At 41.4% G+C, this 26700-nt stretch overlaps 1 protein-coding gene and 1 non-coding gene across 2 annotated transcripts; one reads left to right on the forward strand and one right to left on the reverse strand.

Annotated features, from left to right (window-relative positions):
• Positions 1-3137: 3137 nt before the first annotated feature.
• Positions 3138-12469, reverse strand: KPNA2 (karyopherin subunit alpha 2). Its single transcript, XM_061144407.1, has 11 exons — positions 12313-12469; positions 10751-10848; positions 10464-10601; positions 8735-8823; positions 7602-7870; positions 7341-7435; positions 6983-7246; positions 6561-6794; positions 6147-6329; positions 4928-5077; positions 3138-3490 (listed from the first exon to the last, which is right to left on the reverse strand). The coding sequence occupies exons 2-11, from the start codon at positions 10823-10825 to the stop codon at positions 3398-3400; spliced, it is 1590 nt and encodes a 529-aa protein (XP_061000390.1). The 5' UTR covers positions 10826-10848; positions 12313-12469; the 3' UTR covers positions 3138-3397.
• Positions 12470-18277: 5808 nt separating this feature from the next.
• Positions 18278-18350, forward strand: TRNAR-CCG (transfer RNA arginine (anticodon CCG)). Its single transcript has one exon. It is a non-coding gene; the product is annotated as a tRNA-Arg (tRNA).
• The last annotated feature ends 8350 nt before the right edge of the window (positions 18351-26700 follow it).

Raw genomic sequence — 26700 nt, forward strand, 5'->3', positions numbered from 1 at the left:
AGGTTGGTCATAGCTTTTCTTCCAAGGAGCAAGCGTCTTTTAATTTCATGGCTGCAGTCAGCATCTGCAGTGATTCTGGAGCCCCAAAAAATAAAGTCTGTCACTGTTTCCCCATCTATCTGCCATGAAGTGATGGGACCAGATGCCATGATCTTAGTTTTCTGAATGTTGAGTTTTAAGCCAACTTTTTCACTCTTCTCTTTCACTTTCATCAAAAGGCTCTTTAGTTCTTCTTTGCTTTCTGCCATAAGGATCTGCACATCTGAGGTTATTTACTTTTCTCCCAGCAATCTTGATTCCAGGTTGTGCTTCATCCAGCCCAGTGTTTCTCATGATGTACTCTGCATGTAAGATAAATAAGCAGGTGACAATATACAGCCTTGACGTACTCCTTTCCCTATTTGGAACCAGTCTGTTGTTCCATGTCCAGTTCTGTTGCTTCCTGACCTGCATACAGATTTCTCAAGACGCAGGTCAGGTGGTCTGGTATTCCCATCTCTTGAAGAATTTTCCACAGTTTGTGGTAATCCACACAGTCAAAGGTTTTGGCATAGTCAATAAAGCAGAAATCAGATGTTTTTCTGGAACTCTTGCTTTTTCAATGATTCAGCAATGTTGGCAATTTGATCTCTGGTTCCTCTGCCTTTTCTAAATCCTGCTTGAACATCTGCCAAGTTCAAGGTTCATGAACTGTTGAAGCCTGGCTTGGAGAATTCTGAGCATTACTTTACTAGCGTGTGAGATGAGTACAATTGTGCGGTAGTTTGAGCATTCTTTGGCATTGCCTTTCTTCGGGATTGGAATGAAAACTGACCTTTTCCAGTCCTGTGGCCACTGCTGAGTTTTCCAAATTTGCTGGCATATTGAGTGCAGCACTTTCACAGCATCATCTTTTAGGATTTGAAATAGCTCAACTGGAATTCCACCACCTCCACTAGCTTTGCTCATAGTTTATTTCCTACCTTATTCTAAAAATAAGTTGTTTGATAGGATTTTAAAGCCAAGATACAATGGCTTTAAGCCAAGAGTCAATACTCCAGGAAGTACAGCAGAAACGAACACAACATTGTAAAGCAACTATACTCCAATAAAAAACTAATTTAAAAAACACTCGGGAAATACTTAGCACCAATGTTCACTCTTCTCCTCATGTTAACTTTTTAAAGACTTTAACAAGCAAAATAAGTGTCAGCAGTTTTTACTTTGATAGTTGACTGAAATTTTACTTTCCCATCTTCCTTATGACAATACAAAAATGAAGTCATCATAGGCAGTGATGGTTTATTAAAATCTTAGATGAGATTTAAAACTGCTAGAAACTTAAAAATGCAATGTATTAATGCAATTTACACATGCACGCTCACTCAGTTGTGTCCAACTCAGCGACCCCATGGACTGTAGCCCACCAGACACGTCTGTCCATACAATTTCCCAGGCAAGAATACTGGAGTTGGCTGCCATTTCCCACTCCAGGGGATCTTCCTGACCCAGAGATTGAAGGGAGTCCTTCATTGGCAGGCAGATTCTTTACCACTGAGCCACCTGGGAAGCCCCTAATTTAGAGATTATCATTTAATGCAAAAGGGAAAAGTTGAGGGCTAAGTGTTTTGTCACTTCTTAAAATCAAGCTGAATATAAAAACTCATACATTAGATTTTATCCAGTTAAGTTCAATAAAAACAAATGCCTCTCTGGATTTTAACTTCAAGGAATGTTAGGAATTTTATCTAAAATATGAAAATATATTTTTGGAAAGCAGCTGTCTCCTGTCCATTACTTCACCACGTCATGCCTTCATGCTAACAAATCCAGGCCTTATACTCCTATCAAAGTGTGTTACTCTAGTCCCTTTAAAGCCATAAAGCTCCACCTACCTTAAAGTGAAAGCCTAGGATGTGCAGGTTCACCTCCGCATTTTCTCAGGCTGAAGACTTTTGGATGCAGCAACCAAGAAGGGATTCACGTTGGGGGAAGGGGAGGGAAAAGGGGAGTGGAGCAAGACTTAGGCAGGGGAGGGAAGATAGTGCCCCAGTCTGGTTACTTCTGTCCTCCTGCCTGGAGACTGCAGAGAAAGCTGAGAAAACACCAGGTCTCCAAACAAGGTGCCCTGCACTTAAGAGGAACACCTGTAAACAGGTTTCACGTTCCATGTTAAGAATTCGGCTGCTGGAGGTGCTTTAAATACACATCAGCTGAAGCGTTTCTGCTCCCCAACAAGATGAGCACCTTTGAGAAAAGAGCTTTAAAAAACCCTGTTATCTACAGAAGGCAAAATGTATTAATGTTTATGTTGATGAACTGGGGGAAGGGCTAGGACCCACTGAGAAGGTAAATGGCAATTCCTTGCATTATACAACCAACTTGAAGAACTGTCTTGTCATACTGAATACAGTAGCCCTTAAAGGTCATAAATTGTGTTCAATTTGAGTCTTCCATCCCATGCCCACCATCATAGCTTTTATCTTCGCCAAGCATTTGCTCATTTTTCCAATAATCCAAAAAGTGGAAACTGACAGTAGTACATTAAATGATGCATTTCGTTTTCCTAAGACTTCTGGGATACTGTAATTAAAACTCCACCCCACCCCTTCCTTTTCTATCGTAGTGGCTTTCACAACCCAGACCGCACAGATGAGAGAGCACCTGGGAATTAAAAGGACAAGACTCAATACATGGACCCCACCCTTCACCAATCGAATTTTCCCAGGTGCAGCCTTAAAATCACTTTCAGCCTTGAAAGTTGGGAGGAATGAATTCCACTTGTAACTCCAGGAGAAATTTAAGATTAAATTTAAGATTTTTATCCCAGTGGCCAGTGTGACTTAAGACACTGGCTAAGGGGTTCTGGGAAATTTTATGTTCTTTGGTAAAAAACTTGTCCAGTGAAAAATGACCCGTGACATTCCAGGGGCCATTCTCACCAACCAGGCGGGGAAGCAGCTTAGAGCAAAGCCAGAATTCAGAAGCAGACAGGAAGCTATCAATTCTGTATCCTTGATGATATGACAAAGCTTATATCAAATGCTGCCTGCCACCAGAACTATATACCCCAGTTTAGAGTCACATGGGTTCAGTTCAACTCCCTTTCATTTGCAACCTGTGAGAGCTCTAAATTAGAAAGTAACACACTGGCATGGTGAAGTAAAGAAAAGGGTGGAATTTAATCTTTATTTACAGGACACTGCAAGATATGAAATTCCACACAGAAATAAGAAACCCATTGAGAGGAGAAGCTTCATACAGTATGTACAGTTCGGAACTGTTCAAGTATAGTTTTGTTGTAAAAAGTGCTACAATAACAAACCACATTTAAAAAGAGTTCTTAGTAGAGAAACAGTAAGACAAACTTATACTAAACATAGTACACAACAAACAACTTTAAGCCTCAGATGTACATCTAAAAGTTGAAGGTCCCAGCAGAGCCATCCTGCACTTGGAATGTATAGCCTTCAGAGGTAGTTTCTGGCACAACATTTTGATCTTCCTCTTCCTGGAAGTATTTAAAAACAAAACAATATAATCCCATAAATTTGGCACATTTCTAATTTATTTAAACTGAAAACAAAAACAAAAAAACAGTTTACTCATTTCTCGCACCCTCAACCTCTGGCAACCACCAATCTGTTCTATCACGTCACCAAGCTGACGTGTTGTTTTTTTTCCCCCCAAACTTCCCACATATAAGAGAAATCTTATGTTATTTGTCTTACTCTGCCTGACTCATTTCACTTAGCATAATACCTGTAAGTATTCACTCTTAAGGTCTTCATTTGCTTATTTCACCTTTAAACTTGAACCATATTTTACTATCTCAAATAGTGGACGGAGGGCTACTGAAGTTTGCCTGAGAGGGGAAGGTTCTGAATAGGTTAAGAAATGCTACTCTAACAGGGAGGCAACTAGAGATCATCATACTAAGTGAAGTAAGTCAGAGAGACATTATCACTTGTAAGTGGAATCTAAAATATAACACAAAGGAACCTATCTACCAAACAGAAACACAGTCATGGACAAAGAAAAGACTGGTGGTTGCCAAGGGGGAGGAGACTGGGAGAAGAGATGGCACAGCAGGTTGAGGTTAGCAAATGTAAATTTTTACATATAGAATGGATTAACAACAAGGTCCTACTGTATAGCAGAGAACTATATTCAATATCCTATGATAAACCATAATGGAAAAGAATATATGTGTGTATAACCGAATCACTACACTGTATAGCAGTAACTAATATATTATAAATCAACTATACTTCAATAAAAAATTATGGGACTTCCCTGGTAGTCCAGTGGTTAAGAATCTGCCTGCTAACGTTAAGGGATATGGGTTCAATTCCTGGTTGGAGAAGACCCCACGTGCTGTGGGGCAACTAAGCCCATGAGCCACAACTACTGAAGCCCTTACAGCCTGGAGCCTGTGCTCTGCACCAAGAAGCCACTGCAACGAGAAGCCCGCACATCGCACCTAGAGAGTAGCTTCCTCTCACTACAACTAGAGAAATCGCTTATACAGCAACAAAGACCCATCACAGACAAAAATGTTTCTTTTTAAAATGCTACTACAATAACAGAAAAAGAGATTTTCTTAACCTGTCACTTTTCAGTAGGCAAGAGGAAAAAAGGCTATTAGGCCAGCGGATGGCTGTGGGGTTGGCCCACTTCTCCAACTCCTACACAAACTTACTCTCAAGAAATTCTAAGATTCGTGAGGCTATTCATTCCAAAGTAAACTAGTGACTTTTTAATATTTCAAGTTAAAAGATGGTATTAATATCAAGCAAAACATTAGAGGAACAAATATGTATGTTATATGCAATAACATACTTATGCTGATATTTTACTACGTTTATCAAGGCTCATAAAGAAAGTATGAGGAAAAAATAGCTTACGGGCTTAACCTTCCCAGCTATTAATATTACCATTTACTCACCTCTACAGAGAAATACTTCTCAATCAAGTTTAATGAAGCTTTGTACACAGACTCATTTTCATGGTTTTGTAGAGCTTCGATTTTGTCCAAACCTCCACATTCTTCAATCATTATACTAAGTTTCTCAGTTTCACCTAGTTTCTCAGCAGCCTAAAAAAAATTCCAAGTTTAGAAGACTAAACTTTGAATGAACTCTTTTAATGAAGAAAACAATGTCTGTTTGACTATCAATATATATCAGACAGAAATAAACACTTAATTCCTTCGCAACTCTATGAGATAAAACTTTACATTTTTTAACAATTCAAAAGAATCAGATCTGTACTTGCTCTTCGCAGCTACTTCTGTAGCTTTCAGACACGAAGATCTTACTATAGTTCTCAACCTTTTCTGTGTATCAAAATCACTTGGTTAACTTTAAAAATGACACTATATCCAGGCTCCACTGGTCTGTGATGGGAATAGAAAATTACTGGTATAAAAGCACCTGAGATAATCCTAAAGTGTATGGAAATCAAGGAAGAGAACCATTGTCCAAGGGTAACAACCTAAGGTATGTAAAAAGAAATTCCCCTAACTGGACTATTTGTTGATATCAAGAATCTAGTAGGTATATATACAAATATCGTGGCTAGCTGTGTTTTTAAAGTTCTCATCTTTCAGGAGAGACATAAATATTTAAAAATGAAATAACTGATTTGTTTCAAAATAAAATAAAAGGTAAGGTTGAGGAGAAAGAGGCCAAATGTTGACAAGTTATTTAAGCTAGGTGATACATACATTAGGGATCATTATTCTAAACTTTGATATGTAAAAATTTCCATAATCAGTTTAAAGTTGTTGAGTGGGACCTACCAACCATTATATATACAATAAACTGGGAACGTAACCAAAAGAAAAATATAATTAACCAGGTCATTCAAATTTAATTTCACCATAGTATGAAATTGGGGGAATTAATGCTGAACAAAATAAATGTGTATGAACAGCATTCATCTATGTACCTGGCCTCAATTCAAGTCACATCATGCATTTGTCATCTCCTTTATCTCTCTCATAATCCTTTACCACATCTTTTATCAAGAGTGTGGCCCACATAAACAGGTTTTCTGATTCTGTGGTGAAATGAGTAAACTTAGGTGCCCCTTACTCCATTGTCTAAATAGTAAACCAATTATCAAGTCCAAATTCAAACAAACGCTGCCTTGTTAAGCCTTACCCGAAAGATATTTGAAATGGCATCCAGAATAACCAGAACAATTTTGGTATCTTTGGCAGTTAGGAGGTTCATCAACGGCTCTATTATGCCACAATGAACAAGGTACACAATCTGCTCAACAGTTCCGCCACTTGTATAGTTGTTCACAGCCCATGCGGCTTCCTTTTGTGTCTTAAAGTCTGCCTAATTAACATAAAGAAACAGGTTTATTTGAGAATGGTCGTAAGATTCCAAAACCACTGTTTTAGAAGAAAGTGATTAAGACTTCCAATTGGTTCTATCCAAGCTAACGTAAAAAGGTTACTATTATTTAGCAAAGGACTGTTAAACAGAACCTAACATTAGTACACTAAGAATCTTAAGAAGTACAACTCTACCCAAGTGCCTGGCCATTAAGTCCTAAGGCTGTAGTACCTTTGAGAGAAGGCCAACAAGGAATGGGACTAATCCATGATTCACAACTTGTTGTATCTGGTCCTGGCGGCCAGCTGTGATGTTTGACATTGTCCACGTAGCTTCCTTCTGAATATTAGTTTTGGAGTTTGTTAGCAGGCTAGGAAACACGGCAAGTGCTCCTGCATCTATTACAACCTGTGTTTGTTCATCTGTCCCGGTGACAATATTTCCTATGGCTCTGAGCGCAGGGGTCTGAAAGGAAAAAAAAGTTGACACTGGTAGTTATCTTTTATCTATTCCAGCACTACTCAAAATCTCTACACCCTGAAGATTTTGACAGGTAAGAGGCTCATTATGTCTTAAAATATACAATATGTCAATATTAGTACCAACTGATCGTGCTCCTTATACTTTATATTCTCATTTGAAAATTAACTTACCACAATTGGCAATTCAGTAGCTCCCAAAAGCTTCACAAGTTGGGGTACAACCCCAGTTTTCACGACCATTTCAATCCGTTCATTTGGACCATCAGTAAGGTAGGAAATAGCCCAGCAGGTATCAGCTAAAACTTCTGGATCATCGTGATGCAGGAGACGAACTAAAGTAGGAAGAATCTGCTCAATAGCCTCTAAGGGGGGTGCAGGATTCTTGTTGCGACAAAGATTTGAAAGTGTCCAGGTAAGATTACGTAAGTAACCACACTGGGGGGAAAGAAAAATGCAATGAAGTGCTGTTTTTTAAGGGGGTAGAAAAATGAGAATCAATGAGAAACGTGACTTATGGTAAGTAACTTACTGCTAGAGATGACATATCAGGGACAGCCAGAAGCGCCAGGAGTGGATCAACTGCACCATACTTGATAACCAAGTCTCGGAAAACTGAACCATCACCTTAAAAAAAAGAAGGTGGCAAAGTTAACCGTGACTACCTGTCTAGCGCCGTTAATTTCAGTTACTGAGTACACCAGTGTCTTGACGCAACAAATACACTAAGACACTTCCGCCAACCTCAGTATGACTGGAGACATCCAGTCAAAAGAATTTCAAACCCAAGTACCTGCGATGTTTCCGAGAGCCCATACAGCTTGTTCACTGATGTGAGCATGGGGGGATGCCAACAGAGAAATGAATGCTGGGATAGCACCTCCATCTACCACAGCCTTGGTCTGTTCTGATGTCCCAGAAGCGATGTTAGTGAGGGCCCAAGCAGATTCGAACTGAATGGGACTACAATCAGTTCTTCCCAAGAAGGACACAAATTTTGGAATCAAACCAGCCCGGATTATGTTGTCAATAGGGGGCTGTTTTTCCCTAGAAAGCAGTTTCCTATGGGTAAGCAAAAAGAGAGACAAAAGTTGAAGGTGATTAACCAAACAAGTTCATACCAAAAAAAAAACCACAATAATTTAAAATGCAACTCGAGACCAAACAAGTTCATATAAAAAAACACGATTTAAAACGCAACTTAATGCAAGAGTTTAAAACTTTAAGTAACCTTTGACAGTGCAGACTAACTGCTGAGACATCCTGGAACTAAGAGGCTGAGCAGACTGTTTGCATGGTGCAACCATAGGTAGTGTCTTAAACTACTTTTCCCAAAACTGAAATATTACCAATAATGCAGAACCCTTCTCTCTGAAGAAATCTATTTTAGATCTTACCACTTTTTAAAAACTTTGACAATACGATAGCATCACACTCTATTAATCTTCATTACTCTGACCAGTAGTGAGGACACACATCTTTTCCCTGATCTTCTGTCAACTGGATTTGCTACTCCCCACACTGTGAAGCTACAGAAATTATTCATCCTTTCCATTATGGATGTCACAAATATTTGTGTACGGTGGGTGGGAAAAGTCTAATAAATAGAATACATTTATTTCCTAAATGGATGAACCATTCTAAATGAATGTGCTAATCCCACTTACTGAATAATTCCTCCTTTCCCTGACACTGACTTGAAATGCCAGTGACAAAAAACATTTCTTAAATACATCAAAAAATTATCACTGGAGTAGATGTAATTTTAGGCAACTATAGAAAATTTTAGATTAGGAAAGATTATAATGAAAATAGGCCTAGGCCTGGCTTAACCTTTACTCTATGCACCACCTGCCCATCGCTTTTTCCCATCAAAAAATGTAAAAATGCTTATTTTTTAGTTTACTCATGCTAGAGAAGACTTACCTAGCAGCTTGAGTAGCTTGGAGCTGGCTTTCCAAATTGTTGCTATTTATGCCTTTGACAATATCGTCAACAGACCAATTTACAGTGCCCTACAAGAACAGGGGAATTAATTTTCAAATTATCATTTTTAAGATTAAATACAATGCAATCCCGACATGAAGACATTTCTGTTTGTAATCAGTTACTAAAAGTTTGGTCCCACATTTAAATTTGCCTGTTAAATACTCATTATTTAATATATAGAACAATCCTCAAATTTGGTGTCATGACTAAATGTCTTAAGTAATGGAGTATCCCAGCATCTAGTCACTAAAAAAAGTAGCTGTGAACAGGTTAAAAAAATGAACTAGAGTACTGTGAACGTTATTCCTACATTAGTCTCAATCACTTTTATTCAGATACGCTTTTAGGGGAAAAGGGACAGAGTTAGAGGCAATGTGCTGGGAATCTGCAAAGCTAAGGCTGTTATCCATGCATTTCCCCACTGGTGTTGCACACATAAACATTACAGGTAGTGACTACAGATTGGAATTAACTGTAGCATTTGTAGCTACAGTTAACTTAAAAAGTCAGTATCACATTCTAAAACCTTACAACAAAGAAAATGTAAAATCTAGACAACCCTAGAACAAATTATATATGTAAAACTCTGTATATAGTATTACACAGAATTTACTATCCATTTCTGGTACAGAATGGGGTGCTACAAGAATTCTGGGAAGGGAGCATTTTTCCTGTTAGGATGACCTAGAAGTGCTATAAAGAGAAGATGGGATTTGAGTATAAAACTCAAGAAACAGAACACAGGTAGAATTCAGTGGGGGGGGGGGGGGTGGGGGTGGGGGGAGAACATTGGTAAAATGAGGAGCACTGAAGGAAAGCATAACATGGGAAAAAAAAGCAGGAAATTGCCCAATATTTTTAAAAGATGAAAGATAGATTTAAAAATCTAGGATGGGGCTTCCCTGGTGTCTCAGCTGGTAAAGAATCCACCTGCAATGTGGGAGACCTGGGTTCAATCCCTGGGTTGGGAAGATCCCCAGCGAAGAGAATGACTACCCACTTGAGTATTCTGGCTTCCATGGACTGTATAGTCCACAGGGTCGCAAACAGTTGGACACGACTGAGTGACTTTCACTCAATCATTCACTTCTGATAAAATCATGATGTCTCCATGAGTAGAACTCTAGGATGGGTCTAATTTCCAAAGAACCTTAAAAAAAGGATTTAAAATCATAAAGTTTCTAAGATGTTTTAAGCAGTATTTTAAGAAAACTTTTAGGTAAACAGTATGTGGCACGGAATGAAAATCAAGAAACAGTTGAGGAAAAAGACCTGAAAAAGGCTGGTGACAAGTACAAAAAAAGAGAGGGAGGGAGCAAAGGGAAGGTAGAGAAAGAAGAAAAAAGGCAGAAATAAGTTGGTTCTGGACATACTTTCACTGAACACTTGAATGGCCAACTCGAAGTAAAAGCTGACAACTGGAAAAGCAGGGAAACTTGAAGGGTAGATCAGCGCTAAAGACAACCTTGGAATCAGCTTCCATAGATTACAGAGGATGGCGGGGGAAAGATAACCCATCAGAATTACTGACAGGAGCACATAAAAACAGATCTTCACATTTGATAGTTAAAACCCACAAAACTAAGACATGTTATTTAAATATCTTTGAAAGGCTTCATATTGATTTTCTGGGTTTACCATAATTCATAAGCTAAAATATCCTCACCTGGTTGTTGCGGTTTTCCTGCAGTGGAGAAGTAGCATCATCAGGAAAAGAGCTGACATTTCTCCTTTTCAGCATCTGGTCATCCTTCTTAGCTTTCCTTAGCTCCACATTAACTTCTATTCGGCGCCGCCTCATTTCCTTGAGAAAAGATAACATATCATCTCACCTATTACATCAGTGTTAGTTGCCAAGTGAGGACAATTTTTCAAATTCACTCAAAGTTTTGATGCCCTTTCCAAATACCTTCCCATTTAAAAAATACTAGGAAAACAACAGAAGGTACTCACTGTACTGTCTTTCCCCTTGTTCTTGAATCTGTTAAGGCGGGGAGCTGGTGAATTAGCATTCTCATTGGTGGACATGATTATGACACAAAGGGAGAAAGCTGCAAAATGAGGGGGAGAAAAATTTCCTTTTTATCACTTTGGCAATAACATAAGCATTAAGGGAATTATCAAATACACGTTCAATTGGTATTTCCATACTAGAGAAGGATATTCCGGGACTTCCCTGGTGGTCCAGTGGCTAAGACTCCAAGCTCCCAATGAAGGGGACCAGGGTTCAGTCCCTGGTCAGGGAACTAGATTCCATGTGCAGCCAAATCATAAATAAATAAAATTAAAAAAAAAAAAAGAAGGATATTCCTTTTTCAGCACTATGGAACATGAGTTTTAGCCAAACTATATTTGGCCCCTCCCCTCTGAAGGGCTGAGGCTTCCAGGAGCGGTACTGTCCACCAGAAACATGATGCAACTATAAATTTAAGCTTCCTAATAGCCACGCTTGTTAAAAGCAAAAAGGAACAAATGAAATTAACTTCAATAATATATTTACTCCAATATCTATTTTCTCATTTCAACACATTACATCAAAAAATTACTTAACTATTTTGCATTCTTTTTTCATACAAATTCTTCGAGATCTTGTAGGTACTTTTTTTACCTTACAGCGTTAACTCAGTTTAGACCTGCCACACGCGTGTGGAGACTACCACACTGTACAGCGTGGCTCTAGACTCTATATAGGATCCATGAATAGTTAACTAATTAGTTAACTAATAGACAACGTACGGGAAATAAGGTTACAGTTAAAATCTATGTCGTACGGGCCACAAATTCAGATGTTCTGGAGGCTCTACTGTCTTTAAACGGCCAAAACAGATACATTCTCCACGTTTGAAAATTTTAAAACTCTGATTCGTTGTTAACATTGTGTAAACTTTAATAAGGTTTCCTGCCAACCCTGAACACCTGCGACGCAGTTCAGCATCTCGCACATTTTCCAGAAATTCTGAGTGAATGCACTAAATTAGGCTGTATCAGCTGCGTTCCACTCAAACTCACCTACGTAAGAGCAATCTCCCAAAACATCACAAAAGTCCTCCTTCAAAGAGGCTATCTTTAATTCCATTCTGTTCTTTTACGAAATTGTGACAGAGCCAACCCAAGGCCTACAAATTAAGAGACAGCACCTCCAACTGCCACCTCCATCTCTAGTCCCCTCCCCTACCCCCTTCCCCACCCCCATTTCGGGGAAGCAGCAGCGGGAACCCGCGGAAGGAGGAGCCAGAGGCGCCGGGCCCCCTACCGAGGCTTTCGTCCTCGGGCCTGACTCTAATTCTTGCGGTTGCAGCGGTTCGCAAGGCCTCGGGCACTAAGGCCCAAGCACTCGCATCCGTAGTGAAAAACCCGTTTCGTCAACGAACTACGCCCCCGAGGCCTTATCGACCAGAGAGGCCAAGGCCTGGCCGCGCGTCTACTCCGAGACTCCCCTCCCGCCTCCAGCAATCCGAGAGCGGCCTAAGGGCCCGCCTTTGCCGCTCCAGCTGCGCTGCGACCTCAGTTCGTACCTACACAGCAGGCCCAAGCGTCCACCGGAGGCGGTGCGCGGCGCACAAGCTGCGGGATCTGCTACCTCTAAACGTCCACCACGGTCAGCCGGAGGACGGTGTGGCTCGTGCAGGCGGCCGGCGCGATTTAAATTTCCCGGTGGCTCCGCATTCCGATTGGCTGGTTCGAGCTTACGCTATACGCCCATTGGTGAATTTGAAAAACACGTTAGCTGGGGAGGGGGTCAGAGAGCCCAGAAGAAGATAGGATAGCATCGCGAGATAAGGGAGCGGCCGCGCGATCCGCGAGAGCCTTGCAGAGCGGAGAAGAAAAACTCCAGATCCCGGCATGCAGCGTGCAGGGCCGGTTCCCTGTCCATCTTAGTCGGAGGGTTAGCTCTTTGCAGGGGTTTACCGCTGTGTGGTGGCTGGTCGTTTTCCTGAGTGTTTGCCTTAACTAAGTACCACAAATGATTCCCAAAATAATTCTATTTAAAAATCTTAATAAAGAAATATATTGCTATGCATTTTTCCCGATAGGACTCAGAAGGAACTTGGCCGGGGTCTCTGGCCATGAAGGAGGGGAGGGGTAAGGCAGATATGTGCTGTATTTTTTTAGTTGTTACTGTTTTTAACTTGTGTCATAAAAGACTGCATAGCAGGCAGAACTATGTTAACAAAAGATTTATTACTGCCTGCTTCCCCAGTCTTATTTTTAATAATTTCAAATACAAAAGAATTGCAAATCTTTATCCATATTTGCTAAATGTTAATTTACTATATATATATATATATATATGTATACACACCCACACACACGTGTACCTGTATTTATATATACATGGCTTTTACATATTACTTTTTGAATCATTTGAGAGTAAGTTTGAGAAATCATGTCCGTTTACCCCTAAATATTTCAGCTTGTATCTTGTAAGAATAAGGACATTCTGTTATATTACCATACCATAATCATCAAATTCAAGACAATTGAACTTATATGCGATTATTTATTTATAGTCTGTGTTCAAATTGTCAATTGTTATAGTAATGATCTATGCTATATTTTATATATTTCAAATAAAATGTTTGCATTTTCTTGTAATTTAAAAAAAAGCATCAGTGATAGTTATCAGAACCTCAGGATTATGGTCTACTTTCTTTTTGCAACTTTTCTGTATTCTGAGAAGGGTATTTTTAAGAAAAGCTGTATTGGCTTTTTCTTTTATTTACTATGAATTCAACAATGAACTTTGTCCCTCCTGCAGGCATTTTTGCCAGCCTCACTCACTGTGTGGCAGTAATGGGAGTCATGGAGGCTCATTCTACTCCCACATAACCAATCAGCATAATCTTACCCCCCTAAATGCACAAGGTGGTAGGATTTCACCTCTAAACCAGTCACTACATGGCATTCTCTTGGCTACTGTGAATGGTTCAGGGGCAGTCATGTGACCTAAATTCATTCAGTTGAGGAGTCTATGCCTTTTGTTTAATGATGAGAGGTAGGAAAGCAGGCTCTGTTCTCAACTGAGAGATGTAAATCCTAGAAATCCCGTAAGACAATTGGAGAGAAACCGTGAAAACTTTGATCAATACCCTGCCTTACCTCAAAAGGCTGCAATTATATGACTTTGCAAATATATCATCCAGTACACTTCCTTTGTTGTTTAAGCTAGTTATATTGGGTCTTCTTTTGCTTACAAATAAATATTGGGTACTATGTGCCCAGAAGTGTTCTCAGTTTTTTACCTTTATGAATACATTTAATCTTCACAACTCTGTGAGGTAGCATTTTTATCTGTTCCATTTCACAGAAGAGAGTGGGTGGTTAAGTAACTTGTCCACATTCACACAGGAGTAAATGGCAGAGACAGGACTCAAACCCAGGCCCTCTCCTTCCAGGATCCATGCTCTCTGACCACTATTCTGTACTTGCACCTGAAAACAACCTGAAACAGAAGTAAAATGTCAACAGTGAAAGTTGCCTTTGAAAGATACCTTGCCCTGGGAAAGGATACAGCCCCACCCTCTCAAATCTTCCTATTGTAGTTGGATGGAGATTCAGAAGAGGGCCTAGTGTGGCCTAAACCAATCCCATTCCATCCCCCAGACACAGGAATTGGCTTGCTGATGAAGATGTAACAGAATACAGTAAAATATTTACTGAGACTTTTGTGAGATAGCCTCTCTCTTCAGTGGACTGTGTGCTATGCTGATGTGAGCCTGAGAACAAACCTGAACCTGAGAAGCAAACTCAAGTGTGCCCAAGTCTGAATAATCATAGTCTGTCAGTCATTCTTTCAAGTAAGAACTGTGTTCCATTGAAAAGGCAACTAGTTTAGCCTGCAACTCAAACACTGCACAAAATGTTTTCCTCAAGAGACAATCATTGAATTTTGGTTATCTGGTAGAAGTGATTTATGCATAATTCCCATTTTGTCTCATAAAATATTAAAAACATTCAAGGGTTGGGATTTAAATTAATAATTCCTATAGTGTCACCTCTTCCAACAATACAAGAGAAGACTCTACACATGGACATCACCAGATGGTCAACACCAAAATCAGACTGATTATATTCTTTGCAGCCAAAGATAGAGAAACTCTATACAGTCAGCAAAAACAAGACTGGGAGCTGACTGTGATTCAGATCATGAACTCCTTATTGCCAAACTCAGACTTAAATTGAAGAAAGTAGGGAAAACCACTAGATCATTCAGGTATGACCTAATCAAATCCCTTACAATTATACAGTGGAAGTGAGAAATAGATTTAAGGGATTCGATCTGACAGAGTGCCTGAAGAACTACAGAGGACGGAAGTTCGTGACATTGTACAGGAGGCGGGGATCAAGACCATCCCCAAGAAAAAGAAATGCAGAAAGGCAAAATGGTTGTCTGAGGAGGCCTGACAAATAGCTGTGAATTGAAGAGAAGCAAAAGGTCAAGAAGAAAAGGAAAGATACACCCATTTGAACGAAGAGTTCCAAAGAATAGCAAGGAGAGATAAGAAAGCGTTCCTCAGTGATCAGTGCAAAGAAATAGAGGAAAACAATAGAATGGGAAAGACTAGAGATCTCTTCAAGAAAATTAGAGATACCAAGGGAACATTCCATGCAAGGATGGGCACAATAAAGGACAGAAATGATATGGACCTAACAGAAGCAGAAGATATTAAGAAGAGGTGGCAAGAATACACAGAAGAACTATACAAAAAAGATCTTCATGACCCAGATAATCATGATGGTATGATCACTCACCTAGAGTCAGACAACCTGGAATGCGGTCAAGTGGGCCTTAGAAAGTATACAGACAAAGCTAGTGGAGGTGGTGGAATTCCAGTTGAGCTATTTCAAATCCTAAGAGATGATGCTGTGAAAGTGCTGCACTCAATATGCCAGCAAATTTGGAAAACTAAGCAGTGGCCACAGGACTGGAAAAGGTCCATTTTCATTCCAATCCCAAAGAATGATCAAACTACCACACAATTGCACTCATCCCACACACTAGCAAAGTATTGCTCAAAGTTCTTGAAGCCAGGCTTCAACAGTACCTGAACTGTGAACTTCCAGATGTTCAAGCTGAATTTAGAAAAGGCAGAGGAACCAGAGATTAAATTGCCAACATCCGTTGGATCATCACAAAAGCAAGAGAGTTCCAGAAAAACATCTACTTCTGTTTTATTGACTATGCCAAAGCCTTTGACTATGTGGATCACCACAAACTGTGGAAAATTCTTCAAGAGATGGGAATACCAGACCACCTGACCTGTCTCCTAAGAAGTCTGTACGCAGGTCAGGAAGCAACAGTTAGAACTGGACATATAACAACAGACTGGTACAAAATAGGGAAAGGAGTATGTCAAGGCTGTATGTTGTCACCCTGCTAATTTAACTTATATGCAGAGTACATCATGAGAAACGCTGGGCTGGATGAAGCACAAGCTGGAATCAAGATTGCAGGGAGAAATATCAATAACCTCAGATATGCAGATGACACCACTCTTATGACAGAAAGCAAGGAAGAACTAAAGAGTCTCTTGATGAAAGTGAAAGAGGAGAGTGAAAAAGTTGGCTTAAAATTCAACATTCAGAAAACGAAGATCATGGCTTCTGGTCCCATCACTTCATGGCAGATAGATGGGGAAACAGTGGAAACAGTGACAGACTTTATTTTCTTAGGCTCCAAAATCACTGCAGATGCTGACTGCAGCCATGAAATGAAAAGACGCTTGCTCCTTGGAGGAAAAGTTATGACCAACCTAGACAGCATATTAAAAAGCAGAGACATTACTTTGCCGACAAAGGTCCATCTAGTCAAAGCTATGGTTTTTCCAGTAGTCACGTATGGGTGTGAGAATTGGACTATAAAGAAAGCTGAGCGCCAAAGAATTGATGCTTTTGAACTGTGGTGTTGGAGAAGACTCTTGAGAGTCCCTTGGACTGCAAGGAGATCCTACCAGTCCGTCCTAAAGGAAATCAGTCCTGAATATTCATTGGAAGGACTGATGTTGAAGCTGAAACTCCAATACTTTGACCACCTGATGCGAAGAACTGACTCATTGGAAAAGATCCTAATGCTGGGAAATATCGAAGGAGGGAGAAGGGGACAACAAAGGATGAGAAGGTTGGATGGCATCACCGACTCAATGGACATAAGTTTGAGTAAACTCTGGGAGTTGGTGATGAACAGGGAGGCCTGGCGTGTTGCAGTCCATGGGATCGCAAAGAGTCAGACATGATTGAGCGACTGAACTGAACCGAACTGATTGTGTCAAGGATGTTCTTAAGTGAAGCTGGCCAACAGCCGCTCCCCGACCCTCCACTGCACAAGGGTGAAGCATAATTATTATTACTAGCATAGTCTGACTGCCTGGACTCACTAATGTGGCAGTTTTACTTACCAACGCGTCTGCACCATCGTTGCTATTAATTATTAGTTATTATTAACTGATAATGTCCTAGTGTCTTTGAAAAGTATTTCCTGGATGACTCAGGATCCACAGGTGGTAAAACTGACAAGACACACAGACAAATAAAATTTGAAATAAACACAGCAAAATGTTAATAGTGGTTGACTCTGAACACTAGAATTATAGTCAGTTTCAATTTTCTTTACTTGGCTTACCCCTATTTATACAATTTTACAGTGAACAGGTATTATGTGTCTAAAACAGAAAAATTAGTGTATTTTAAAAAATAAAAGCAGCATATTTACGTGCAACAAGCAAAAAGGTATTATGCATGGAACCAGAAAATTTCTAAATCTTTATCCAAGATCTAGTTTTAGGATAAAAACAAAATTCGTATTATTTTGTATGTAGGGATCTTTTATGTTTATTTTCCCTTTAATCCGGAGGGAAAGAAGAGATGGGGAGAAATATGGATGTAGGTGAGTGGGGGAGTGGCGCAGATGTAAAGAAAAGCCTGTTCATCCTGGAAATCCCCAACAGTTCCCAGCACATAAAAAGTTATCTAATTAATGTATATAGAATAAACGCAGGAAAGGAGATGGGGAGACTGTTAGGGACGGGAAGGCTGCGGGGACCTCACGCTAGAGTTAGGAGGCAGATACACCAAAATGCAGAGGCCTGGGCCTGCCCCGGTAAACAGAATTAGAACGGGGGTGGGGGAGACCAGGCATTGGAATTTTGTTTAAAGTTCCCCCCAAGAGCGTCAAATAGGCAGTGAAGACTGAGAACCTTCCCGAGAAGAACCCAACGAAAAGCACGCCCCTCCCACAGATACCCAGAGCCGCCCGCGTGCCTGCCAAGCAGTACCAGGACAGGGCGGGGGCGCCGAGGGAGCCCATGCGCATGCGCGTAGGGGCTAGGGCGTTGGGCCAGGCCGAAGGCGCAGGCGCGTGCTGCAGCCACTGGAGGCGGTTCCCAAATCGCACGCAGCCTGACGTGAGGCCACAGAGCGCGGGGGCGGGGCACGATGATGGCATCGCGTAAGAGGACGGTGTGAGAACCCGGATCCTGTGGTGACCCAGTGGCCTAATGGATAAGGCATCAGCCTCCGGAGCTGGGGATTGTGGGTTCGAGTCCCATCTGGGTCGCACTGAAATTAGTTTTGGCGGAGAGAAAAGCGATGATTGGCACTAAAATAGATTTTGAAATGTCGTGATTTCGCTTGCTCTCCTGCGATCTCCACGGTTGTTGTATCTACAAATCGGAAATGCATTCTCCGCTGTCGTGCAATTGAGATCTTGCAAGAGAAAACTAAGATATGACCCAAAAGCGGAGCATTTACTCTTGCCTAGTTTATATTTATCTTTAAAAGAAAAAAGCCTTAGAAAACACCAAATGCTAGCTGGATAGATGGCATCATCTCTGTCTTTTAAAAATGCATTTCATCATGGGCAGGCACACATGGAAAACTCCCTCCCCATCCTTATCCCAAGGGGTTAAGGGGTGTGTGAGCAGATCCAATTGTGCTGACTGCAAACAATTATTTCCAGAACTAAGGCGAATTTAGAAGAAACTGTGTTAAAACATACAAATATAATAAATATAATTTATGGTTTGTGTCTTTAAAGTACAATGAACAAGAGACTGTAGTTGAGATGTAAGGTTTGTGTGTGTGTGTGTATTTGATTCGCAAATTAGTGTAATAAAAGAAATGCAATCAGAGTTTAAGCTTTCCAGACTGGTTCAGCTGACAAGCTTGAAAAGTTCAAACTCTTCTTGTAAAACTTGTACAAGAGGACTATCACAGAGTTAAGTCCTACTTTTGAAAAAAATACTAAATGCTATGTGGGGATCCTGGGTTTGAGCCTGAAACAGATAAAGGACGGTAGGGGAAAAACCAGTGGAATCTGAGCACATTCTGCAATTTAGCTACCCACAGTTATCAGTTCAGTTCAGTCGCTCAGTCACGTCCGACTCTTTTTGACCCCATGGACTGCAGCACACCAGGCTTCCCTGTCCATCACCAACTCCTGGAGCTTGCCCAAAGTCATGTCCATTGAGACAGTGATGCCATCCAACCATCTCATCCTCTGTCGTCCCCTTCTCCTCCTGCCTTCAGTCTTGCCCAGCATCAGGGTCTTTTCTAATGAGTCAGCTCTTCTGATCAGGTGACCAAAGTATTGGAGCTCCAGCTTCAGCATCCGTCCTTCCAATGAATATTCAGAGTTGATTTCCTTTAGGATGGACTGGTTGGATCTCCTTGCAGTCTAAAGGACTACAGTTCAAAAGCATCAATTCTTCAGCCCTCAGCTCTCTTTATAGTCCAACTCTCACATCCATACGTGACTACTGAAAAACCATAGCTTTGATCAGATGGACCTTTGTCGGCAAAGTAATGTCTCTGCTTTTTAATGTACTGTCTAGGTTTGTCATAGCTTTTCTTCCAAGGAGCAAGTGTCTTAATTTCATGGCCGTTGTCACCATCTGCAGTGATTTATACCAATGTTGATTTCTTAATTGTGACAAAGGTACATGGTAATGTAAGATGGTAGCGTTAGGGGAAACTGAATGAAGGGTATATGGAGCCCTCTTTGCAACCTTTATGAAATTATTAACATTAAATCTAAAATTATTCCAAAATTAAACATTTATTAAAGAAAATAAGCTAAACAATCAATGGGAAAATTTAGCTGATACCTTTACCCCCCCACCCCCTTTTAAGATTAGCAAGATGGTGCTAAATTTAAAAGCCAGAACAGACTAACCAATGAATAAACCCAGGGCATGATTTCCAGCTCCATTCCTGGTGCCTCAGAGTTGGTGGCCACATTAGGTCCTTGCTACAGTAGGTGCTCAAAAGATTAGAATTGCCTTGTCTCCCACTTTCCACCTGTGGGCAGCATCTGGGGACAACGGACAGTGACACTGTCTCCCTGGTCCCAAGGCAAGGTTGCTCTCATACATGATCCTCAGCCTGAGGGCTGGGCAAGACAAACTCCTCACAGGTTCTCCACCCTTTGGGCTTCTGACTGGCCTGCTCAGGCCTCCAGCGAGCTCACCTGGCTCTCCCACCTCCTCCAACCTCTCCGCTCAGCCCCGCGCCTTCTCTCTGACAGGTGTTTTTTGTGACTCACTCACCATAGTTTATCCCAGTTGAAGTGAATGCCTACTGAACAGCCCAGATTCAAGTCATTCAATGCAAGTTCCATGTTTTCACCTTCCCTCACCTCCACCATCTCCCCCATTTCTTCCCTCTTCTGTCTCACATGGAGCGGATATCCCTCCTCCAGTCCCAGGCCATTCCCTCCCTTTGATTTTACTTTGAACCCCTCTCTCCTCAGGAAACTTGTCTGATACTTAGAGTGAAAAAACCAAAGTGTTAGTGGGGTCCACCTCTTTGCGACCCCATGGACTGTATAGCCTGCCAGGCTCCTCTGTCCATGCAATTCTCCAGGCAAGAATACTGGTGACGTGAAAGTGAAAGTCGCTCAGTCGTGTCCGACTCTTGGCCACCCCATGGACTATAACAGTCCATGGAATTCTCCAGGCCAAAATACTGGAGTGAGTAGCCGCTCCATTCTCCAGGGGATCTTCCCAACCCAGGTTCAATCCCTGGGTCTCCTGCATGACAAGCAGATTCTTTACCATCTGAACCACCACACTTAGTAAACATTTAAAAGGTGTAAGCCCATTAATCCCCCCCCCCACGCCCACCTTGTCTATATCTTTAGTTTCCTTCTACTGGCTTTCCTTTGAGCCCCCGAACATTCTACAGTTTCTCTATTCCTTAAAAGCTCACCCTTGGCCTTGGGCACCTGGCAGACAGGTGGTACCATGGCACCTCCCTCCACACATTCAAGCTCCCTCCCTCCACGCAGCCAAGCTGCCTCAGGGCAGCCCCTGCACACCCAGGGTCTCCTTTCTTCCACCTGCCATGTACTCCTTGCTCCCCTGTCGCGGGACACACTCCTCCCGGATACTGACCTCCGAATTGGCAAGTTTAAGAAATACCTTTCACTCCTTCTCTTGCTTGACTTTGCCCTGAAGTTTGAAGCTCTTGGCCAGTGCCTTCCTGAAACAAATCCTTTTTTCACAGGCTTCCAGAAAATCTCCTTTTTCTCAGTTCTCCAATCAGCTTCTCAGTCTCCTTTGCTCAGTTCCCTCTTGTTTCTAACAATGAAGACAAACCAGCCCAACCTGAGCAAAGCAAAAGGGAACTCATTGGAAAGCCATGGGGAAGGGGGTGCTTACTAAATGGGGTGGGAAAAACTGGAGGACCAGTTGTGGGGGCCAGCAAGAATCAAAAACACACCAAAGGCCCCCCAAAAGAAGAAGCTGGAAAAACAGTGACTCTCAGAGCCAGCCACCTGGCAAGAGGCCACCATTGCTGCCATCATTGCCACTTGCCATGCAGCTAGACTGGCAAAAAGTGCCTCTGATGGCCTTCATCATCCCAGCGTCACTTGCTCCAGAATCAAGCTTCCCTGGAAAAGCTTACAGTTAGCCCAACTTTCTCCTGTTGATTCATGGGGCCACAGAGAAATCATCCTCCCACAATTCTTCCCATTAAAGGGAAGAGGTAGTTTCTTAAAAAGAGGTTTGCATGCTAACCAGCCACACAAAACACCGGCACCTTTCCTTGACACAAACGTTGTACATTTTATTTTGAGTATTCCATGTTAATTGTTCCATTGTCACTGTTGATTTTAGGTGATGAAGACTGTTGGTTGGTTTTTTTTTTTCCCCTCTCATTGAATTTGGTTTTAATGAGTCCGAAAATTCTCTGACAGTTTTTTGGCCCAGTTGTTGCTATTTAAAAGATTTTAAGAACTAATAACTTAAAACTGCCACGCACAGATACCCAAAAACAAATGGTCCACAAGACACTCTCCATCTGAAAGTTTTATGATGCATTGCTTATCATCAAGCAGTCTCATACTATCAAACTTAAATGGCCAATTGAGACAGTTCTGAGATGGCTTTCCCATCACTGACTAACACTGGGGTGGCAGGTATTGGAGCTAATACTCACCTGGCCTTCTGAGGTTTCTTGGCAGACATGGTGACCTAGCCATCTTACAGTGAACAGGACAGCCCCATAACAAAGAATGAGCTGGCCCCTCATCTAGGAATTGCCGTAGAGGCTTGACAAACAGGGATGGTATGACAATATTATTGATATACCTCATGAAAAACATATCAGGGCCTTTCTAATTGTCCCCATTTTTATCATTTTTCCTTTGTCCCCAAGCAATCTCAGGGGCAAGGGCTTCCCAGGTGGCTCAATGGTCCACCTGCCAATGCAGTACACACAAGAGATGCGCTTTTGATCCCTGGGTCAGGAAGATTCCCTGGGGTAGGAAATGGCAACCCACTCCAGTACTCTTGCCTGGAAAACTCTATGGATAGAAGAGCCTGGCGGGCTGCAGTCCATGGGGTCCCAAAGAGTTGGACACAGCTGAGCATTCATGCACGCAATCTCAGGCAAAGTGAGGAGTGGGTCAAGGGGTAAATATTAGTATTATATCCTGCCAAATTTTAAAAACTCATGTAAGAATGTCAGAAAGTACACCAGAATTAATATTAAAATACAATCCAATAATATTAACATTCAGAATTGTCATATTTTAAAATTTTACCAGATTATAGTATGGTTGCCACTTTTCTCCACTCCTCTCAGAAATCCTACAAAAGCTCAAGGGGGATGAGAAGCAGAACCACACCTCCATCACTGAAACCAGGAGGCATCGCAACTCCTCCAATAGAAGGAGAAATGTTCCTCAAATAAAAGCGTGAGGAACCGACTGATATATGCCAATCAGAAGAGGATGCCCGTGGCCGCAGATCTTAGGAAAGGCCAGCAGAGGGCGCTTCTCCAAGAGGAGGGTCGCATCCTGAGAGGCAAAACAATAATCTCTTGTTTGCAGTGAGGCTGGGATGTGCGGACAGCAGCCGGTCCTCACAGGGACAGACACGTGTTCTGGGTCTGGATTTGCCTTCCTTGCCTGCAGGGCTTCTGCTAGCACTACCATTCCTGGACTTAGACATTGCCAGAATGGACCAGTCCAGGAACTAAGGAGGTAGGGGTGGCTTCTGCCACTATGACCCCTAATGATTCACTGGAAGATTTTTTTTTTTTGCTTTCCTTGCCAGAGGCTCAGTGGGTCCAGAGGTCCTAGTGACCAGTGGAGAGGTGTTTAGGCCAGGAGACAGACACTATTATGGCTCCATTCAACTGGAGATGAGGCTGCCCCTTGACCATCTGGGACTCCCCAGCCTGCTAAATCAACAGGTGGAGAAAGGGGGTGGGTGTCACTTTTATGAGCTGAATATCTATGTTACCCCCAAATCGACTGGTAAAAGTCAGTGTTACTGTATGGGGAGGTGAGGCTTTCAGATGAGGTCATGAGGGTGGAGCCCCGTGATGGATTAGTGTCCTTACGAGAAGAAGTGTCTGGCGCCCTTTCTCCGTCTCTGTCTCTCTGTTGCACGCTCTCTCTCATGTGAGAATACAGCAAGAAGGCAGCCATCTGTGAGCCAGGAAGACAGCTCTCACCAGAACCCAGCCATAACTGACACCCTGATCTCAGAGTTCCAGCCCCAGAACTGTGAGAAACAAATGTCTGTTGTGTAAGCCGCTCAGGCTTACTTGGTTACAGCAGCCCAGCTCTGACAGTCCCGTGAATGATGTGATTACCAAGGGGAAAATGGCTCTGCTACTTAGTGGAGGAAAGAGGAATCCAAGGACTCACGGGAGGTACATCTTAGCGTGCCCTTGTCCCAAAGACTCAGTTAATGGGAAAGTACAGCAATCCAATCACGACAGGACTGCCAAGAACTCAGGTCTTACAGGAATAAAGTTTTGAGTCTGGTCAGGGAACTCATACATGCGAGGCACAGCCAAACACATGGTTGATGTTACTGAAAATGAAATCAGAATGAAAAGGAAAAAGATAGAGATAAAAATGATGGGTGATAAGATAAAATACATGGAAGACACAATCAGATCAGTAGTACTAAGAAAGTAAGTTAAAAAAAAACAGATATTTGTCAGATTTCTGAGTTGAAATGGTGTGGACATCCCTGAAGTAAAATGAAATTTTATTCATTTGAAAGTGAAATACTTGAGGTGTTCCCTGAAAATGAGAACTACTTATAATGCAAAGATGATGACTATGATTGAGATTATTCAACAGCTTGTGAAGTTCTCATCAATGCAATATGAAAGTTTTACAAATATTTGAGAGGAAAAGGCAAAATACCACTATTTAAAAATTTTACAGCTTTCTCAAGGAATCTATGGCAAACAGTTTGAAATGTTTTTGTATATACACAAATTGGGATATAAGCAGTAAATATCGATATATACAAATCAGTACCCTTTCTATACACCTACCAAAACCAGTTAGAAAATGTAAAGGAAAAAAGATCCTTTCCACATTACCCAGGAGATGGTTAGAGCGTAGGTGAAGAAAATGATAGTATTCTAACAGAGGGAAAGGATTCAAAGTTGTAGAGATATTCAATTTTCAAGGCTACAAAGATAATACATGACAGTTGCCAATTCCTTTACAAATCTATATATTTAGTGTAATTTTAATTTAATGCAAATTCTGCTGGGTTTTTTTTTTGCCACACTGTGAGTCATGCAGAATCTTAGTTCCCGGATTAGGGATCAAACCCATGACCTCTGCAATGGAAACATGGGGTCTTAACCACTGGATTGCCAGAGAAATCCCAGGGGCAGTTTTTTTTTTTTTCAACTTAGCAGAATAACCTTGAAGTTCACTTGGGAAAAAGAAAAACTATAATAGTCAAAATAATTTTTGAAAAGAGAGCTATATTATAAGATCATTATAACAATGTCCCATTGTGGGCACAAAAATAAACAGATGAAATAACAGAGAAGAAAGTCCAGAAAGAGACCTACATTTATTAGAAGTTAATGATCTCTATATGCTGCACTCAATATACCATCAAATTTGGAAAACTCAGCAGTGACCACAGGACTAGAAAAGGTCAGTTTTCATTCCAATCCCAAAGAAAGCAATGCCAAAGAATGTTCATACTACCACACAATTGCACTCATCTCACATGCTAGCAAAATAATGCTTGAAATTCTCCAAGTCAGGCTTCAACAGTACGTGAACTGTGAAATTCCAGATGTTCAAGCTGGATTCAGAAAAGGCAGAGGAACCAGAGATCAAGTTGCCAACATCCGTTGAATCATCGAAAAAGCAAGAGAGTTCCAGAAAAACATCTACTTCTTTTTTTCCTACTTCTTCTGTATTGACTATGTCAAAGCCTTTGACTGTGTGGGTCACAACAAACTGTGGAAAAATTCTTCAACAGATGGGAATACCAGACCACCTTACCTGCCTCATGAGAAATCTGTATTCAGGTCAAGAAGCAACGTTAGAACCAGACATGGAACAATGGTTTCAAGTTGGGAAGGGAGTATGTCAAAGGTGTATATTGTCACCCTGTTTATTTAACTTCTATGCAGAGTACATCATGCAAAATGCCGGGCTGGATGAAGCACAAGCTGGAATCAAGATTGCCAGGAGAAATATCAATAATCTCAGATACACAGATGACACCACTCCTATAGCAAAAAGTGAAGAACTAAAAGGCCTCTTGATAAAAGTGAAAGAGGAGAGTGAAAAAGTTGGCTTAAAACTCAACATTCAGAAAACTAAGATCATGGCATCTGGTCCCATCACTTCATGGCAAATAGATGGGGAAACAGTGGAAACAGTGACAGACTTTATTTTCTTAGGCTCCAAAATCACTGCAGATGGGGACTGCAGCCATGAAATTAAAAGATGGTTATGCCTTGGAAGAAAAGCTATGGCCAACCTAGACCTTATATTAAAAAGCAGAGACATTACTTTGCCAACAAAGGTCTGTCTACTCAAAGCTATGGTTTTTCCAGTAGTCATGTATGGATGTGAGAGTTGGACTATAAAGAAAGCTAAGTGCCGAAGAATTGATGGTTTTGAACTGTGGTGTTGGAGAAGTCTCTTGAGAGTCCCTTGGACTGCAAGGAGATCCAATCAGTCCATCCTAAAGGAGATCAGTCCTGGGTGTTCATTGGAAGGACTGATTTTGAAGCTGAAACTCCAATAATTTGGCCACCTGATGGGAAGAGTTGACTCATTTAAAAAGACCCTGATGCTGGGAAGATTGAAGGCAGGAGGAGAAGGGGACGACAGAGGGTGAGATGGTTGGATGGCATCACTGACTCAATGGACATGAGTTTGGGTAAGCTTCAGGAGTTGGTGAGGGACAGGGAGGCCTGGCATGCTGCATTCCATAGGGTCGCAAAGTCGGACACGACTGAGCAACTAAACTGAACTGAACTGAAGTAAAATATGTATATAATTTTGATTTAAAGAAAGTCTTTCTTAGCAAGACACAAAAGACACCAGGGAAATTTAAACGAAAGATTGACTGATTTTACTACAGAAAATTTAAAAGTTCTATGGTCAAAAAAAT

Source organism: Dama dama, chromosome 5 (genome assembly GCF_033118175.1).
Source record: "Dama dama isolate Ldn47 chromosome 5, ASM3311817v1, whole genome shotgun sequence".
NCBI lineage: Eukaryota > Metazoa > Chordata > Mammalia > Artiodactyla > Cervidae > Dama > Dama dama.